Source organism: Protopterus annectens, chromosome 2.part1, assembly GCF_019279795.1.
Source record: "Protopterus annectens isolate FY-2018-M chromosome 2.part1, PAN1.0, whole genome shotgun sequence".
Classification (NCBI taxonomy): Eukaryota; Metazoa; Chordata; order Ceratodontiformes; family Protopteridae; genus Protopterus; species Protopterus annectens.
This window is the reverse complement of record NC_056729.1, coordinates 1,712,023,024-1,712,042,949: the sequence shown is the minus strand read 5'-3', so window position 1 is coordinate 1,712,042,949 and position 19,926 is coordinate 1,712,023,024. Positions and strand designations below refer to the sequence as shown.

Sequence of the window (19,926 nt, the reverse complement as noted above, 5' to 3'; positions counted from 1 at the left end):
GTTTAAAGAGAGACAGAGTTGTCACCTAATTGTTTTTCCTGGGGGGGTGTTGGATGCTACCCAGCAGAAGAGATGATCTGGAGACATGTATTTTCCTTCTTTGCTGAGAACCTATGAACATCTAGCAGTAGACCATACATTTCAGGAAAACACTACGGACTGACTATCTACCAAACAAATTCAGTTCAGCAAACTTGATGAGCAACTTAATGACAGTGAATCGTGAATGGTAGCTACGCAGATATATTCTGTTAATTTATGCTGCTGTAGGTATTTTGATTTCAACATGCCCTTCCTTAGCATTACCCTTGTATCAGTATCCCCCACCAAAACACATTGAATTGGTACACTGTAACAAATTAAAGTTTATTGTGCTTTAACCACTGTAAAAAAGCTAGGGAATGATTGTATATATGTTTGATGCACACTTTTTATCTGTCACTTTGTTTTTAAATATTGTTTTTCTAAGTCTGCTATTTATATTGCAATTCAACATATTGAACTTAATCTTACAATATTTGCAGTCATGATAAAAATTAAATTTACAGTATAAAACGTTTCTGTGATATTTTTGCAGTTCTCACTAGATGGGACCTACATCATAGTATAAACATTTAGTTTATGAAGTTTTAAATTGTCAAGATTTTTTGAATAAAAAAAAATCCAAAACATGTACAAGTATAACTTAAATATATCGAATAGATCCAAAGCTACCTAGAAGAAAACTATGTGAAAAAACTTTCTCATCTAAGCAAGATGTATCAAAGGAAAACTGTTGCCTGGCCAAGCACTTTATTTTTGCTGTAACAAATGATGTTTCACTCTTTGATTACATTAATTAGTGTAATTAATAGACTGCAAGTTTATGGCATTAAACTATCCTACTCATTTGTCAAAATAATATAAATCCTGGAGAATCATTTGAGCAGTTTCTGAAAGTGGTCAGGATTCAGTCAGTGCACCAGCCCAATTTATAAAATGGTAAACAAGTAACTGGAATACTAAACGACAATGAAACAAGTAACTGGAATACTAAACGACAATGAAACAAGTAACTGGAATACTAAACAACAATAAAACAAGTAACTGGAATACTAAACGACAATGAAACAAGTAACTGGAATAATAAACGACAATGAAACAACTGGAATACTAAACGACAATGAAACAAGTAACTGGAATACTAAACGACAATGAAACAAGTAACTGGAATACTAAACGACAATGAAACAACTGGAATACTAAACAACAATGAAACAAGTAACTGGAATACTAAACAACAATAAAACAAGTAACTGGAATACTAAACAACAGTGAAACAAGTAACTGGAATACTAAACAATAATGAAACAAATAACTGGAATACTAAGTAGTGGTGCTGTGGTAGCATTGTCACCTCACAGTTAGACATTGCCCGTTCGATTCTCAGTTAGAGCGTCTTCTTTGTGGTGACATGCGTGAATGGGCGTCCCTTCGTTAAAGGTTGTGCATTAGGTCCGGCAAGCCAGCATGTCAAAATCTACTGCCAATCACTAGTGGACCAGAGTTCTGCCGTGGCGACCCCTAACCGGGAAAAGCTGAAAGAAACAAACTAAATGACAATGAAACAAGTAACTGGCATACTAAATGACAATGAAACAAGTAACTGGAATACTAAACGACAATGAAACAAGGAACTGGAATACTAAATGACAATGAAACAAGTAATTGGAATACTAAATGACAAGCAAGTAACTGGAATACTAAACGACAATGAAACAAGTAACTGGAATACTAAATGACAATGAAACAAGTAACGAACACTAAACAACAATGAAACAAGTAACTGGAATACTAAACGACAATGAAACAAGTAACTGGAATACTAAACGACAATGAAACAAGTATCTGGAATACTAAATGATAATGAAACAACTGGAATACTAAACAACAATGAAACAAGTAACTGGAATACTAAATGACAATGAAACAAGTAACTGGAATACTAAACGACAATGAAACAAGTAACTGGAATACTAAATGACAATGAAACAACTGGAATACTAAACGACAATGAAACAAGTAACTGGCATACTAAATGACAATGAAACAAGTAACTGGAATACTAAACGACAATGAAACAAGGAACTGGAATACTAAATGACAATGAAACAAGTAATTGGAATACTAAATGACAAGCAAGTAACTGGAATACTAAACGACAATGAAACAAGCAACTGGAATACTAAATGACAATGAAACAAGTAACGAACACTAAACAACAATGAAACAAGCAACTGGAATACTAAACGACAATGAAACAAGTAACTGGAATACTAAACAACAATGAAACAAGTATCTGGAATACTAAATGATAATGAAACAACTGGAATACTAAACAACAATGAAACAAGTAACTGGAATACTAAATGACAATGAAACAAGTAACTGGAATACTAAACGACAATGAAACAAGTAACTGGAATACTAAATGACAATGAAACAACTGGAATACTAAACGACAATGAAACAAGTAACTGGAATACTAAACGACAATGAAACAACTGGAATACTAAATGACAATGAAACAAGTAACTGAAATACTAAACGACAATGAAACAAGTAATCTGGAATACTAAACGACAATGAAACAAGTAACTGGAATACTAAACGACAATGAAACAACTGGAATACTAAACGACAATGAAACAAGTAACTGGAATACTAAACGACAATGAAACAAGTAAATGGAATACTAAACGACAATGAAACAAGTAAATGGAATACTAAACGACAATGAAACAAGTAAATGGAATACTAAACAACAATGAAACAAGTAACTGGAATACTAAATGACAATGAAACAACTGGAATACTAAACGACAATGAAACAAGTAACTGGAATACTAAACGACAATGAAACAAGTAATCTGGAATACTAAACGACAATGAAACAAGTAACTGGAATACTAAACGACAATGAAACAACTGGAATACTAAACGACAATGAAACAAGTAACAGGAATACTAAACGACAATGAAATAAGTAACTGGAATACTAAACGACAATTAAACAAGTAACTGGAATACTAAACGACAATGAAACAAGTAACTGGAATACTAAACGACAATGAAACAAGTAACTGGAATATGAAACAACAATGAAACAAGTAACTGGAATACTAAACAACAATGAAACAAGTAAATGGAATACTAAACGACAATGAAACAAGTAAATGGAATACTAAACAACAATGAAACAAGTAACTGGAATACTAAACAATAATGAAACAAGTAAATGGAATACTGAATGACAATGCAGATGAGGTGACAGCAGTTGAAGATCATAAGCTAGGAATGATCAAGTGACAGCCTGGTTTACTACCCCTGGAATAATGCCAGGGTGTCTGCCAGAAAAACAGAGATTAGAGGAATCTGACAGGGAAGAGTAATGCTGTTCACCTAAGCGATGTCACTCCTTGCTAATGGAACAGATCGGGTGGCTGTGTTACATTGGATGGATATTCTGCTGCTTGTGGATATTACATTTCATATTGGTGTCAGCTTTGCAGCTTGTGATGGGTGTGTGCTAAGAAGCTTATTCATTTTTTTAACACATCATTCTCAGTATTTTTCTTTTCTTTGCATCTGCATACTATGTACATTTTTTACTTCAGGAATTCATCACAGGTTATAGGTTCATAGATTGGTACTAGGCTATTGGCCCTAGGACCTATACAAGCCCAGCCATAACAATTCCCTGGATATTTCTTCCCACAATATTTGCTTACCTGGACCCCTGTCTAGCAGGGCGACTGATGTGATCCCCGAGGTGAATTTTCTATCTCCCATCCAATTGTCAGGGTTCTTTTTGAAGAAGGCCAAGGAGGCGCTCTGCTTGACATGTATGGGCAGTCTGTTTATTTATTTATTTATTTTACATTTGTTAACCAGGGGTGTCTGACTGAGCCGAAAAGGCCCTTTTTCAGAAGAGGCCTGGGGAGAAAAGCTCCACAAAGAAAAATTACAGACACATTTAGTTATTTAGACATAATCAGTATACACACAAATTACAAGAGACATGTTTTTACAGTGGTATGCGGCACAAACAGTTACAGTGGAGAGAACAATCAAAAACATATTAATTTTAAAAATAAAGGTAAGTAATAGATTTGTGGTGTACAGCTGAACTTTGGAATGTAGGTAGAATACATACATAGTACACAGGTACAGTACATACATTGTAGATTAGCCAGTGTTTGTGAGTAAGATTGAAAAACTATTATCAATTGCTCTAGATTTAGTATGTATATGTTATCCGCTTTCACTAGCCTGGGGGGCAATCATGGCACTGCCAACTTTGCTTGAGATGTTGCCTGATGAGGTCTTTAAAGGAGGCTTTGGATGATGTGTTTTGAATGCTAGTAGGGACAGAGTTCCATTTTTTGGCCACCGAACTACTATATAGTGCATCTCCAAAGCTATTGTAGCTGTTGGTGACTTCTAGTAGTAGTTTGCTTGATGCTCTAAGAGGCCTTTTGGCTGAGTGATGTTGTACTAGGTTTTTAAGGGCAGGACACTTATTGGGGAGGTAATACATAGAATGACAGAGGCAGAGCTGATTGTAGGTTAGGAGGTTGGGCAGTTCAAGCCAGTGGAGCTGTCTCAAAGCAGTACAGTGATGAGTTCTATATGAGCAATTTGCAGCAAAGCGGGCAATTCTGTTATAGCAGGCTTCCATTTTGCTTAATTCAGTTTTGTTGAGATTAGTCAAAATGGGAGATGCATAGAGTAGGGTGGATAGAAGTTGGGAGCGAGCAATGGCTGATCTTGTGTTGTTGGTAAGAAATGGTTTGATACGGTAGAGTGACCCCAGTTTGGCATGTACTTTTTTAATAGTTAAGTTCAGATGACTATCAAATTTTAGGTGGGAGTCTATGGTTATTCCCAATAGCTTAGCCTGTGCCACTGGAGCAATTGGAGTAGCATTTGTGGAGTAGATAGTGAATTGACTGTTAGTGTTTTTGTTAGAACTGGTTATAATCATAAGCTGAGTTTTCTTTGGATTGAGGATAAGTTGGGCTTTGGTAAGGTAGTTTTCAACGTCAGAGAATGCTAGTTGAGTTGTTTGCAGGAGGGTGGGAATGTTTTGTGCAGCACAGAATAAGGTAGTGTCATCTGCATACTGAATTATAGATGCATGCTGTGTGGAGGTGTGGAGGTCATTTGTGAAGACTGTGAATAGTAGTGGTCCTAAGATAGAACCCTGTGGGACTCCTATAGTTATGGGCAGCTGAGGAGAGAGAGAATTTTCCCATTTCACAGCTTGGTACCTGTCAGTTAAGTAGCTTTGGAACCAGGTAAGAGTGGAATTAGATAGATGATATTGGTTTAGTTTGTTTAGCAGGATTTGGTGTGAGACTGTGTCAAATGCTTTGGACATATCCAAAAAAAGAGTTGACACTTGCAGGCCTTCATTTTTGAGACAGTTTCCTGTGTCTGTGAAGCAGAGGAGAGCTGTAGTGGTACTGTGGGCAGGTCTGAAACCATGCTGAGTAGGTGACAGGATGTTGCAGTCTAGGAGATAGTTTAGCATCTGGGTATGGATGCATTTTTCTAGGATTTTTGCCAGGGGGGAGAGTAAAGCAATGGGTCTGTAGTTTTTAAGTTCAGTAGAGGTCCCACCTTTATGTATGGGTGTAACATAGGATATTTTCCAGAGTTTGGGCACATAGTTTTCAACAATTGATCTGTTTATGAGAGTGGAGACTGGGATAGCAATAGCATCTGCTGTAAGTTTCAAGAAATAGCTGGGGAGTAGGTCAGCTGCTGTTGATGAGGTTTTTAGTTTGGAGAGCATGCTTTTGATTGAAGTGGTGGAAACTGTTTTGAGGGTAAAGCTTGTATTAGTGTTATTTGTGTTGGGGGGGGGGGATAGTGAGGAAGGAACTGTCCTGTGATACTAAGGATAGAATTGAGTTCACAAAGTGGGAGTTGAATTGTGTTTCGATGGGAACTTTAGTGTCAGGGGTGGCTGGTTTGGGGGTAGCCTTTTGGGTGGATTTTAGTAGCTGGTTTACATTTTTCCAAAATTTTTGCGTGTTCTGTTGGTATTTAGTTTGTAATGTTGTGTAGTAGGATTTTTTGTCCAGCCTAATGCATTTTTTTGAACGGTTGCGCAGTTCTTGGTACTTAGTTAGGCTTTGTGTTTCTTTGGTTTTTTGATAGTAACGCCAGGCAGTGTCTCTGGATTTGAGGATTTGTTTGGTTTCTTTACTGAGCCAGGGGTTTGTTGAGGTTCTAACCTTGATTTTGCGCAATGGAGCGACAGTGTCTAGGTGTTGTAGAAATGTTTTGTTGAAATATGCTACAGCCTGGTCAAGTGGGAGGGTTTTTAGGGGAGGTCCAGTCACAGTTACACAGTAAAGTGTTGAGGACCTCAGGAGAGAATTTTTTTTGTGTTTCTAGTGGATATATAGTTAGTAGTTTTGCATATGCTTGTTCTACTATGTATAAAGTATATTATGTTGTGGTCACTTAAGGTGTCTGGGAGACTGCCTGTGTGAGGGTACAATGTGGGGTTGCTAGTTAGGACCCAGTCAAGGATGGATTCCCTTTTAGATTTTTTATCACACCTAGTTGGAATTTGGACTAGCTGCTGGTAGCCATGGAGATTTATTAGATTACTTGGTGGTTCTGATATACAGGTGAACCAATCTAGGCTGAAGTCCCCCAGAATAAGGGTTTCTTGTGAGTATGTGGAAGAACACCAGGATAAGAAGTCTTCAAGGCTAGCAGGTGTATTACCAGGTGGAATATAGATCACAATTGTGGTGATGACCTTTTAGGGTGAAGTTGAAGTTGTGAGATAAGTATGTCCCAATTATTGGGGAGGGTAGGAGTTTGGTAATTGATGGACAGTTAAGTTGGACTTGTAGAGTAAGGCAGTTCCACCCCCTTTACAAAGTGGTCTGTCTTGTCTAATGATATTGTAGCCGGTAGGGAGAACTTCTGAGTTAGCTATGTTTTTATTTAGCCAGGTTTCTTTTAAAGCAACTATGTCTGGGGAGTAGTGTGCTATTGTGGCCTGGAGTTCAGGTATTTTATTTTTGATACTTCTAATATTAATGTTTAGCATTAAAAGATGGTTGGTTTTGCTGCTGTTGTTAATTTGCCCAGGGATGAAGAAAGTGGAGGTGTTATGTTCTGACATTTGTGTTGGAGCAGTTTGTGTTGGACAGGATGGATTTGGGCCTGGGTTGGGGTGGATATCCCCACTTATGGTGAGCCTGGAGTTAAAATGGTTATACAGATGTTGGAGTTTGGTGAGGTGTGTGAGAAAGTATTGTGTTTTTTTGGAGTAGGAATGAGAGCATGTGTGTTTAGTTCTGAATTGGTCCGTTATGTAGTTCTTGAATAAGTGTGGGCAGATATTATTATAATGTGTGGTGTCTGTGTATGAGAGTGCATAATGCAGTGTTGTGCTACTAAGTTTAGGGATATTGCTAGAGTGATAACTTGTGGTGTTGTAAAGAATTATGAGAAGACCGACTAGATTTAGCTGTGTGATAGTCATGGTTATAAAATTTATGTTGTGTCTAGGTGGGGGGTCTGAATAGGAATTATAAGGTTGCACTATATGTGGATGGGGAAGTAGTGTGGGTGATGCAAAAAATACCTAGTGGGAATGAGAGTGATTGGGAGTATTTTGTGTGGAGCACATTGGTGTGGTTTAATGTGATATGACTTGAGGAGCTGTGATTGGTGGAGGTGATGTGAGGGTGAGCTGTGGGTGTGGCTATGATTACTATAAATGTAGAGGTAGTGGGGGTGGGAGGGAATAGGGGGCAGGGCAGGGGAGCGGAGAGAGCCCGAGCATTAGCGATTGCGAACAGAGCGGGGCAGAGCCAGAGCCAACCAAGGCAAGAGAAAAAAGTAAGTATTACTTTACAAATCTGAACACTTTTAAAACAAATTCCTGAGTTCTAATGGCTTACCGGCTAGCAGAATGTAATTGCTGAAGAGCACTTGTGTCCTGGTGGGAGACTAGAAATTTAAAGATGGCTCCATGCTCAGCATGATTCTAATATAGACTTTGTATTGGGGGAGGGAGATAGCACAAGGGGTGTAAACCAGGTGGAATGCAAAGAAACCAGAGAGGCAATCAGTGGAAACAGTGAGGGCCTCAGAGGGGGTAAGTAATAATTCAAACTACCTGTAAAGTGAAGGAGAGAAGAGACAGCAAAGTTTATTAAGGTTGGGAGTGTGTCTTTACATTGACTTGCTGATTAGTAACCAGTTTGTGCACAGATTAGAGTAGGGAGATACATTAGCAATGAAGGGGAATGCATAGAGATGCAAATAAACAGGTGAGCCTCCAAGTGATACAAACTAAGGCAGAAAGAACTGAGAAGGCTGCTTGATGGTTAATTTAATTTAGTCACAGGGATGTGAATTAAAATCTATACTGTCTATTGGACAGTTAGGATTACTGTACTATCGGGGGGGGACACAAGGCTACAACAGTCAGTTTTATTAGCAAGCTGAGAACTACTAAGAAATACTGCTAATGTAATAGCTTCACTCTCATAAAACATACAAGTAGAATGCCTGGGTGGACTGACCCTGCTCTTGAGGCTCAAAATGTATATCCTTGTTTAGTTTGCAATACTGATTCCTTCTTACACTGTATAGATGGAGTGGTAGCCTCAGACTGCAGATTTGCTTGAGTGTGCTCCTGCTCTTGAGGCTCAAAATGTATATCCTCGTTTAGTTTGCAATACTGATTCTTTCTTACACTGTATAGATGGAGTGGTAGCCGCAGACTGCAGATTTGCTTGAGTGTGCTCCTGCTCTTGAGGCTCAAAATGTATATCCTTGTTTAGTTTGCAATACTGATTCCTTCTTACACTGTATAGATGGAGTGGTAGCCGCAGACTGCAGATTTGCTTGAGTGTGCTCGGCTAGCAGAATGTAATTGCTGAAGAGCACTTGTGTCCTGGTGGGAGACTAGAAATTTAAATTTAAAATTCCAGAGTATGGGGAGTCTCTGGGTCAGGAAGCTATCTTTCCAGCATGTTTTGTTCATTGTGATGACAAGGTTTAGATCCCTGGAACATGTGGCTCTGAGGGATTGGGATTTCTTTAAGTGTAGCATGTCCAACAGCTCAGGGTATGACATGGCCTTGTATGTTAAGCAGAGATTACCTCTGAGTAGGCGATATGCCACAGAGTATAGCTGGAGTTATTTTAGATGGTCAGCATAGGGCATCTACTTTAGGCCTGTGATTCTTTTAGTGAGGTATTTCTGTGGCCTTTCCAGCTGTTGCAGATGTCTTGTGAGGTACATACCAAATAGGGCGTTGTACTCTATAATGGGTCTAATGAGGAATGAGTACAGTGGGACAATGACCTACTTTTTTCTGGATAAAAAGCCCTTAGTGATGAGGTGTGCCACATAGAAGGATTTCCTGACTGTAGTGGCAATGTGGTTATCAAAGGTGAGACCACTGTCCACCTGTGTCCCTAAGTCTCTCATCACACTTTTGGTGTTTAGTGTACTGCCACCTATGTTGTAATTCATGGGTACATGGTTTTTCCCAAAGGGGATAACTATACATTTTTTGGCATTAAGCTTGAGCCTATGGCTCAGTTACCAAGCATCTGTTTCTGTAAGGCCCTTTTGTAGAATATCCACATCATTTGAGGATTTAATAATGGCTCCCAGTTTGTAGTCATTTGTGAACTTTGTTAGCCAGAGTCCCTTAATGTTGGCCTGTACTTCAGAGAAGTAGATGCCAAACAAGAGTGTTCCCAGGACTGAACCCTGAGGTACTCCACTTGTCACCTGTCTGGAGCTGGGTTTGGAGTCTGCTACTTTTACAGTCTGGGTTCTGTAAGTAAGCCAGTTGGCAACCCATTGAGTGATGTAGGGATTTGTGCCCAGCTTAGTAAGTTTATCTGTGATTCCAGAGTGGGGGATGATGTCAAAGGTCTTGCCGAGGTCCAGATAAGCTGTGTGGACTGCCTTACCCTTGTTCACAGCTCTGGAGACTGATTCAAAGAAGTTAATCAGGTTCAGGAGACAAGATCAGCTCTTCACGAACCCAAACTGGGTGAGGTCCAGTGTTTGAAGGTTGCCAATGTCTTTATTTATAAGTTCCATGATAATGCGTTCCATGCCCTTGCAGATCAGGCTCGTCAGACTGATGGGGTGGTAGTTCCCGGGATCCAAGGTGGATCCCCCCTTGTGGAGTGGGATAACTGTAACTGTGTGCCACTCAGTGGGCATGAAGCCTGAGGTGAGGCTATGATTAAACATGACACTTAGGTGAGGTGCCGGTTCATTTTGTAGTTCATGTAGTACACAGCCTGGGATGTCATCTGGTCCCATGAATGCTGTATTCTTAGCTTTGGAGAATGTGATTTCTACCTGTGTGGCTATGATTACTGGAATTTGGCAATATTTTGGTATTGAGATGGCCCCTTTAGGGGGTGAGGAGGGGTGAAGTTGGCACTAAATCGATCTGCCAGGATATTGGCAATATCCTTGGGATCAGTATATTTAATGCCATTCTGTTGTAGCACAAAGCAGATCTGAACATTGCCATTTAGATTCTTGACATAACTATAGAATGCCTTGTGGTTGTCTTTGTAATCTTTAGCAATTGTATTTTCATAACTAGCTTTGGAGGATTTTATGAGGGATCTCAGCTTCTTACTGAGGCTGGTAAGGGAGTTTTTTGCATCCTGGGATTTTCCTCTTTTCTGCAACAGTTTTTTCTTCTGTTGTATAGTTTGTTTACAGCAGGGGACCACCAGTTTGGCTTCCTTTTTTTGGAGGAGAGCATATTGGTTCTATTTGGGGTGGCACGATTCATTCACAAGTGGATGTGCTCATACGGTGCCTTAGTGTAGGATTCAGCAGTCAAACTTTCAGCTCCTGTCTGCATGAGTGTGATGACGTTTGTCACTTCTGACTTGAGTAGCATGAAGTTGGCTTTGGAAAAGTTTTTTACAGAGGTTTCCTTACTGGGGGGTGGGGGTGGGATGTGGATGTCAAGGGTGATTAGCTTATGGTCAGACCTGACTAACAAGGGGGTGACCATAGGTGTGGAGCATCAATTTCCCATGTTGGTAATGACCAGGTCTAGAATATTGGAGTCCCTGGTGGGACTATGGATTAGTTGATCCAGGGCATTGGAATTTGTGAATTCCAAGAACCGTTGGGAAAAGATGTTGGTACCAGAGTAGTTTTCCCAGTTAATGAAATCACCCAGTATTAGGATGTTTGGTTGTATCTTAATATTTTCCAGTATGTTTAGAAAGGTGTAGTGAGAATCTTAGGGCATGGTGGGGGATCTGTAGCAAGCTACAATTTGGATTGCAGTCTTACCTAGTGTTAGTTGCACCTGGAGAATTTCAGATGCATTGTGAATATCCTTAGTGAATATGGAGACGACTCCACCTTTAGTGTTTTGGTCTTGGTTTGGTGGCTGAAAAGTGTGGTAAGAGTTGTAGCCTGGTATTGCAGGGGTGCTTTTTGGAGCCTTGAACCAGGTCTCAGTTACTGCACAAATATCGATGTTCTCCATTTTTAGGAGTGCCTCGAGAGAGAGAGAGAGTGCATTTTGAGGTTTAGACTTTTAGCATTGAGTAGCATTACCTTCAGATTTTGCATGCTTGTATCTGTTATGGTGGTGGTTTTGTCCTTTGAACCTTGCCTAAAAAGTCACTATAGGGGTGGCAAGAGCTTTAGCCAGTAACCTGAATCCCAGGGGCGACAGGTGCAGACCATCTCTGGCAAAGCATTGTGGTTTGTCGATCATGTCACCCCAGGCAGACAGATACTGGATCCCCTTTGAATGACACCAGAAGCTTAGCCAGTTGTTGAAGTCAATCATTTTGTCCTTATACTGTGGTATCATTCTGGGTGAAGGCAGGATGCTACTCAGGGCTAGGGTCATACCTGCCTAGGCCACATGATCCGAGAGCTCTTCCATGTCGTTTTCCATGTAGTCCAGGGAGGTACGTCTCAAGTCATTCACTCCAACATGGACAATGACAGAGTCATATTTGTACTTGTTGTGGAGTGACTTGAGTGCATGCATTATGTTATGGATCCTGGCACCTGATAGGCAGCTGACTGTAATTTTCTCCTTGTTCAGCCTGGGGAGTGGGACATCAGTGTGCCTGACTGTAGAGTCACCTATGGCTAAAGTGTTGGATACATTTTCTTGCCTTAGAGGCTGTACCTGCTGCTGGTAAGGCAGGTTATCTACCTGTTGCTGGCATTTGTCTCATTATACACAGTAGGCAGGTTACGTACAGCACCTGCTGCTGGCATGTCTGTCTCTTTGTACACAGTAGGCAGGTTACGTACTGTACCTGCTGCTGGCAAGGCAGGTTATGTACCTGTTGCAGGCATTTGTCTCATTATACACAGTAGGCGGGTAACATGCAGTACCTGCTTCTGGCATTTGTCTCATTGCACACAGTAGGCAGGTTACGTATGGCATTTGCTGCTGGCATTTGTCTCATTATACATAGTAGGCAGGTTAAGTACAGCACCTGCTGCTGGCATTTCTGTCTCATTGCATACAGTAGGGAGGTTACATACTGTATCTGCTGCTGGCATTTGTCTCATTGCACACAGTAGGCAGGTTACGTATGGCATTTGCTGCTGGCATTTGTCTCATTATACACAGTAGGCATGTTATGTACTGCACTTGCTGCTGGCATTTCTGTCTCATTGTACACAGGCAGGTTATGTACAGCATCTGCTGCTGGCATTTGTCTCATTGCACACAGTAGGCAGGTTACGTATGGCATCTGCTGCTGGCATTTGTCTCATTATACACAGTAGGCAGGTTATGTACTGCACGTGCTGCTGGCATTTCTGTCTCATTGTACACAGGCAGGTTAGGTATGGCATCTGCTTATAGCATTTCTGTCTAGTTGTACACAGTAGGCAGGTTATGCACCGAACGAGCTGCTGGCATTTGTCTCATTATACACAGTAGGCAGGTTACATACTGCACGTGATGCTGACATTTCTGTCTCATTGTACACAGGCAGGTTACGTACGGCATCTGCTGCTGGCATTTCTGCTCATTGTACACAGTCAGGTTATGTACTGCATCTGCTGCTGGCATCTGTCTCATTGCACACAGTAGGCAGGTTACACACTGCATCTGCTGCTGGCATTTGTCTCATTATACACAGTAGTCAGGTTACGTACTGCATTTGCTGCTGGCATTTCTGTCTCATTGCACACAGTAGGCAGGTTATGTACTGCACATGCTGCTGGCATTTCTGTCTCATTGTACACAGTAGGCAGGTTATGTACTGCACATGCTGCTGGCATTTCTGTCTCATTGTACACAGGCAGGTTATGTACGGCATCTGCTTATAGCATTTCTGTCTAGTTGTACACAGTAGGCAGGTTATGCACCGAACGAGCTGCTGGCATTTGTCTCATTATACACAGTAGGTGATGCTGACATTTCTGTCTCATCATCTGCTGCTGGCATTTCTGCTCATTGTACACAGTCAGGTTATGTACTGCATCTGCTGCTGGCATCTGTCTCATTGCACACAGTAGGCAGGTTACATACTGCATCTGCTGCTGGCATTTGTCTCATTGTACACAGTCAGGTTATGTACTGCATCTCCTGCTGGCATCTGTCTCATTGCACACAGTAGGCAGGTTACGTACTGCATCTGCTGCTGGCATTTGTCTCATTGCACACAGTAGGCAGGTTACGTACTGCATTTGCTGCTGGCATTTCTGCTCATTGTACACAGTCAGGTTATGTACTGCATCTGCTGCTGGCATCTGTCTCATTGCACACAGTAGGCAGGTTACGTACTGCATCTGCTGCTGGCATTTGTCTCATTGCACACAGTAGGCAGGTTACGTACTGCATTTGCTGCTGGCATTTCTGCTCATTGTACACAGTCAGGTTACATACTGCATCTGCTGCTGGCATTTGTCTCATTATACACAGTAGTCAGGTTACGTACTGCATTTGCTGCTGGCATTTCTGTCTCATTGCACACAGTAGGCAGGTTACGTACTGCATTTGCTGCTGGCATTTCTGCTCATTGTACACAGTCAGGTTACATACTGCATCTGCTGCTGGCATTTGTCTCATTATACACAGTAGTCAGGTTACGTACTGCATTTGCTGCTGGCATTTCTGTCTCTTTGTACACAGTAGTCAGATTACGTACTTCACCTGCTGCTGGCATTTGTCTCGTACACAGTACGCAGGTTACGTACTGGCATTTCTGTTTCATTGTACATAGCAGGCAGCTGCCAAATTCAGTGTTTAGCTCTACTATTGCTGCACGTAGTATATGTTCTTTTATTTAATTATAGTTTTTGTTTTTGTTAACCAGGTAACTGATGTGGCCATGTGACCTTTTCCTAAAATAAACCTATAATATTTAAAATCTGATAGGCTATTACGTGTTAAAATCAAGTATTGTACAGAGCCTAGACACACATGTTATGTCTGTCATAATAATTGGCAATCCCACCATTGAAGTAAAGTAAATATGAGGCTTGTATTATAATAATGCATTACAAATAAGCAAACAATTTGGGTATTACACAGTATCTGTGGGTAAGCATGGAAACAGAACAAAGTAAGTCTAAAGACCATTTTTGCCATGACAGTTCTCATCCTTGCAATGTGCTGCTACCTTTGAGACAGGTGAAACAGGTCAGGCCAGGAATTAGTTTGTAGATTTCCTTATAGCAATCAAGGTTCATCTTGAAAGATTTAAGAATGTCAAGCTCATTTTCCCCTCGACCACCTGCAACATTTGAGTCTTTCACATACATTGATAGTAGCAGCCCTGAATAAACAGTTTTGCCAGTAAATATTTTCTTTGGTGCTAGAAACATTAGCATTCTGGGTATCCACCTGAGTTCCCTCAGTGCCCTCACATCCTCTATCACTGAAAAAATTCTCCTTTTCTACCTCCCTCATTTGAGTCATATTTTGAACTGGAAGATGAAAATGACACTGTTCATGCCCTTCATAACAGGAGTCAATAACATTTCTTAAGACTTGATAGAAATTTTGTGGAGGATTTTTTTTTAATTGAATCTTTCGCTCAAGACTTCTGCAATCTGGAAGGCAGTGTGCATAATAAGTGTGAAGAAATACAAGCCCTGTGCACTAATTCCAGTCTTAGAACAGTTTGAGGGTCCTGCCCACTCACTCTCCAACCATAAATCCTGGTTCCTAGCTTCCAGCACAAAAAGGTGAGATAAGTAGAGTCCTAGATGGCTAGACATCTGGATCTAGATGTGGGTGGTTTAGGGGTGGAGGGTTGGGCTTGAGCAATCTGACATTAGCCTTCCAAGGGGTAATAAAATAATTTAGTTCCTTTAATTCTTTACTCCAGATAAAGATAGTAAAGGTATACAACCTTTTTCAGACTACATAAGAGTTTGCAGCTCTTCCAGTATAGTTTTCGCACCTTAAATTACTAAGTCCATATGAAAGGGCCCTTACTCACGCAGGCCTCAGGTGCTGGGGACCTGCCTAAATTGGAAGCAAAAGACAAAGCCAGGGAAGTAATCACCTATACACAAAATCACAACTTGTGAAATCAAATGTTTCTTTTTCTCTCTTTGTTATATAAAAAAACTTCAAATAATTGTATTGTCATAAATACAATATAATAAAGAAAGAAAAAGGTAAAAAGTCCATGTTGGTACCAAAATTGGAAGTATTTGCTTCTTCTGGAGTATTAAGTACTCTTGGGAATCATTTTTTTGTTATAATAAATATGATATCTGGACTTTAATAATTTTCATGATTGCTGGTTGTGGTTGCTATGCTATTTGGTTTTGTTTTATTAATAAATGGGAACAAAATGAGATGAAACTCTGGTAGGTGACGGGTATGATGCACTTCTTCTGCAAATACATGCCAGTTGTACAATATTGTGTTTTGCATGTGTGTCTGTCTGTATCTAACACCAGTGTTACCTTCCATTTCCTAACACTTATTAATGTGTGACTCACATACCGTACATATGCAAACCTATACAACACACTTCTGCTCACACACAGACACGCACACACACAGGTTTTGTAAGTATTAGAATTTTGCTCTGTCACTAAGTACAACTTACCTCTCATTCTCTTTACAGTTCACGACAACTACCTTGCTCAGTCGGCAGTTCCTCTGAGACAAGAAACGCATGGTGGGGAAGATGTTGCCATCTTTGCCAAAGGCCCCATGGCACACTTACTTCATGGAGTTCACGAGCAGAATTATATTCCACATGTGATGGCATATGCAGCATGCATCGGCCTAAATAAGGACCACTGTGAAAAGGATGCTCTGCCGGGCAAGGCCAGCTCTCTGCAGAAAGCAGCTGGTTCTATTTTGCTATCAATACTTATCGTGAAACTTTTATTATAATGACAGCATAGGAAAAATAGACTGTATATGCATGTGTGAGAGAGGGAAAGGTGTGAAAGTGAGGGAAAATGATGCATCTGGTGTACTGAAAGATGCAGAAATCTTATTTTTAACAGAAGATCTATTTTAAAAGAAGCAAGGAACCTAAACATGATTCTTTGCCGTCTTTTTTTTGTACTGTGACAGTTTCTGGCTGTTGCCTGTATTTCTTTTTCTGAAAACAAGCACATTTAACTTTTGAATACAGGCTAGCATTCTCTGAACAAGGAATTCCTCCATTTGTGGACTAAAGAAATAATGGTTTTGAACCAGACCCCCACCAAGAAGTGCTCATTGTGGTACCCAGAAAAGTGGAAGGAAAATGGTGCGTGGCATCTCAGGCCCTCTGCACTGCTCTTTTCCAGAAACTTCTACAGAGGATAAGAGTGATGTCTGTACCAGAATGTTTTTATTTTCTTATTGTACAAGGCCTGCCAAGCTGTTGCAAACAAATTTGAGACTCAGGCCTTTGTTAACATGTTTGCCAAAATGGGGTAACAAGTCACAGTGAGAAAAGATAACTGCATTTTTCACATTATTCAAAAAAGTGCATAAGTCAGAGTTTCATATTCAGGAATTTTGTTCAGTGAAATATCTAACCAAGTGCTGTGGAACTCAAAAACTTTTGTACGTTTAGAGAGGTCTCTGTTTTATTTGAAGTAAAGCCAATTGTTTTTAAATCAAGGGAATAGATACACTTTTATGGTTTTTAATTGCCTGTGTTTTTAGGGGTTTATATAGTTATGTTTATTCAGTATTATAAATCTTTCAATGTTTTTCAAGTAAAGGGGTAGTTATGCTTCCAGTAGCTTGTAAATATCTATATTTTTTCAATGATAACTGGCTCAGTATTATAGAGCCTTTATGTATAAGCTTAGGTTTTGACTATAGAAAATAGAAACTTATCCCAGATGGTGTGTGTTTCTCAGCCTGCTAGATAAACTGAGTATCTTGGTAAACAGCATGGTTTTTCACCTCCAAGATTGTTAGATTTGTTCCACTTGCTTTGTATCATGTGTATTTTTAATTCAGTCTAAGCTCTACCTTAAGAATAATCAATAAAAAACATAGAAATCAATTTGCTTTTAGTGTTTCAAGAAGACATGTAACCTTCAGTCTTCATTACACCAGCATATACCTTTGTATTATTGTCAACAAATCAAAGTTCTCATGAATCAAAAAACTGCTTTGGAATTAGCAGATGGTAAGCATCCCCTGTAATAAAAATAATTGCTTTTGGCCTTTATTGAAGAGAGAGAGCATAGACCATCACGCACTTGTTTAAGTATGCAGAATTGTTCACTTTGTAAGAGAAAAGTGCAGCAGTGTGTCAGAGTACACCACCCTCACCCCCTAAGCAAAGCCCGTTATATGGTGCGTACTTTTAGAGAAGAGGACACTGCCAGATCCTTTTCTCACTGTCAAAGAAACTGCAGTCAGCAAGCTCCAAGGAAACAAGTTTCATTCAGGCAAGACAGCTTCCAAGAAAAGGGAGCAAAATGCTGAAACCAGTATCACGATTTCTTTTGCATTATGGTTCAGTTAATAAACAGCAGGCTGAAGATATGTTAGCTTTATATGTTTTTCAAATTATAGTTATTTTTGTTTCTTAAATTTGTACAATGCCTTACTCAACTATTACTAATTCCTTACCGCAAATTCCACTAAACATTGGATTATGTACCTCTTGCTAAAATAAACACCTTAAAATAGAGCAATATTAACAGTGTGGGGTTGTTGTAGGCTGAGTATTGCACAGAAAAATGGAAGACATACTTTAGGGTTCCCGTGAAGCAAAATGACAACCCATTGGTACTAGTTTCCTTATTGAAATGTCTACACTTGAAATGCCAAGTGCCCAAAAGCCAAAAAAAAAAAAAAAGACCAACATACAGAACAAATCTCAAAAATTGCTCTTCTCCATTAAAATACTTTTTTTTGGGGGGGGGGTTGTGGTCCTTTCCCCCGAATTTATATATACAAACTCTGAGATAGTCATACCTGTACCAGCTCCCATTTCAAATGGTTGCCTTGATATATCACAGCAACAGCAGTTACCTTCACTGTTAACACAAATGAGTTTATACATTCCTTGATTTGTAAATAAGCACAAATTTACAAGGATACATTAAGTAGTCAAATGAAGCAGAAAAAAAGTTTGTCTTTTTTAATGAGTGTTACATTGAGTTACTCAGCTTCCTGATGTACTGATGGTAAAAACAAATTAGTGTTTGGGTTTGATAAAGTAAAGAGTAGAGATAAAAGGTTAACCAGACAGGCAGAGATTTCTTTTAATGAACTCAGGGATTTGTTTTTTTTTCATTTTTATGCTGATTAGTAAGTATGTCTAATAGCGCCATAAATCTCAGTCTTCATATAATTGTGTATGGAGAAATGAAACAATTCTAAAGTACAACAAACTTGCATCATCCCAATTAGCGTGCTGTCTTGGAAAGATATTTTTTAATGGGGCGATTCCAGTGATGTAGGTATTTTTAGTCTTAAAGTCTTTTAGTTCTAAAAATATTTTGGCATGACTTTTCCAACATTTGATTGTTAAATGCTCAAGTACAAACTTTGGTCACTGGTCAGGCCATAGAAGTTGTTATTTGAGAGCAGTTCTGATGAGGACAAATTAATTGAAATCCTATTTCACTGAGTTTCCCTCCCCTTTTCCAGAAATTTCATGACCTGAAACATGTTGTATAGGTTGGGGTGTGGGGATCAATGTGTCCCACAGTGCTGTGTGACAGATCTGCAAAAAACTGGAATGCCCATTTCTAAAGGATATGTATGATGAAATGGGATTTCAACTACATTGCAATGGACATTTCAAATCCAGTTATTTGTTGTAAACATTGCATCTGTAACCAGATATCTTGACCATCAATTAAAATGGTAGGAAGCAACACCTTGTTTGAATATTAGAGCTCAGCTAACTGGTAATTAAAAAAAAAATCTATACTAAACACTTCAGCACTTCATCCAAATAAAATAATCTAAGACAAGTTAGATGTGGACTTTTCCATTGGAATGCAATAAACAGGTAACTTTGTGTGTGAAGCCATCAGATTGCACCTATGGAAAACAAAGTTAAATGCAGAACTGTAGAGTATACACTGAGCTTAAACCTGGGTTAAAAAGAAGGTCTTTTCTGACATAGAAAGTGGTGGACAGGTACCACACATAGGCTCATAGGTAGGTACTAGGCTATCAGCCCTGGGGCCTATACAAGCTCAGCCAAAAAGGTACCCTGGCTTTTGCCACCCAAGAAAATTATTTTCCTGTGCCACTGTCGAGCAGAGCCACAGAGGTGATCCCCGGGGTGAATTTCTTATTTCCCATCCAGTCATCAAGATTTTTCTTGAGTGCTAATGAGGAGCTTTGTTTGATATAGATAGGTAGTTTATTCCAGAGTATGGGAAGTCTCTGGGACAGGAATCTATCCCTCCGGCATGTT

General features: G+C 39.7%; 1 protein-coding gene across 1 annotated transcript in view; it reads left to right on the top strand.

Moving 5' to 3' along the window:
• The window catches only part of ALPL (alkaline phosphatase, biomineralization associated), a 693,762-nt gene extending 676,120 nt beyond the window's left edge, over nucleotides 1–17,642 (top strand). Inside the window, exon 12 of the mRNA XM_044063160.1 lies at nucleotides 16,153–17,642. Coding sequence (XP_043919095.1) covers nucleotides 16,153–16,427 — 275 coding nt within the window. The 3' untranslated portion in view covers nucleotides 16,428–17,642. The remainder of the gene's footprint in view (nucleotides 1–16,152) is intronic.
• Nucleotides 17,643–19,926: the final 2,284 nt, after the last annotated feature.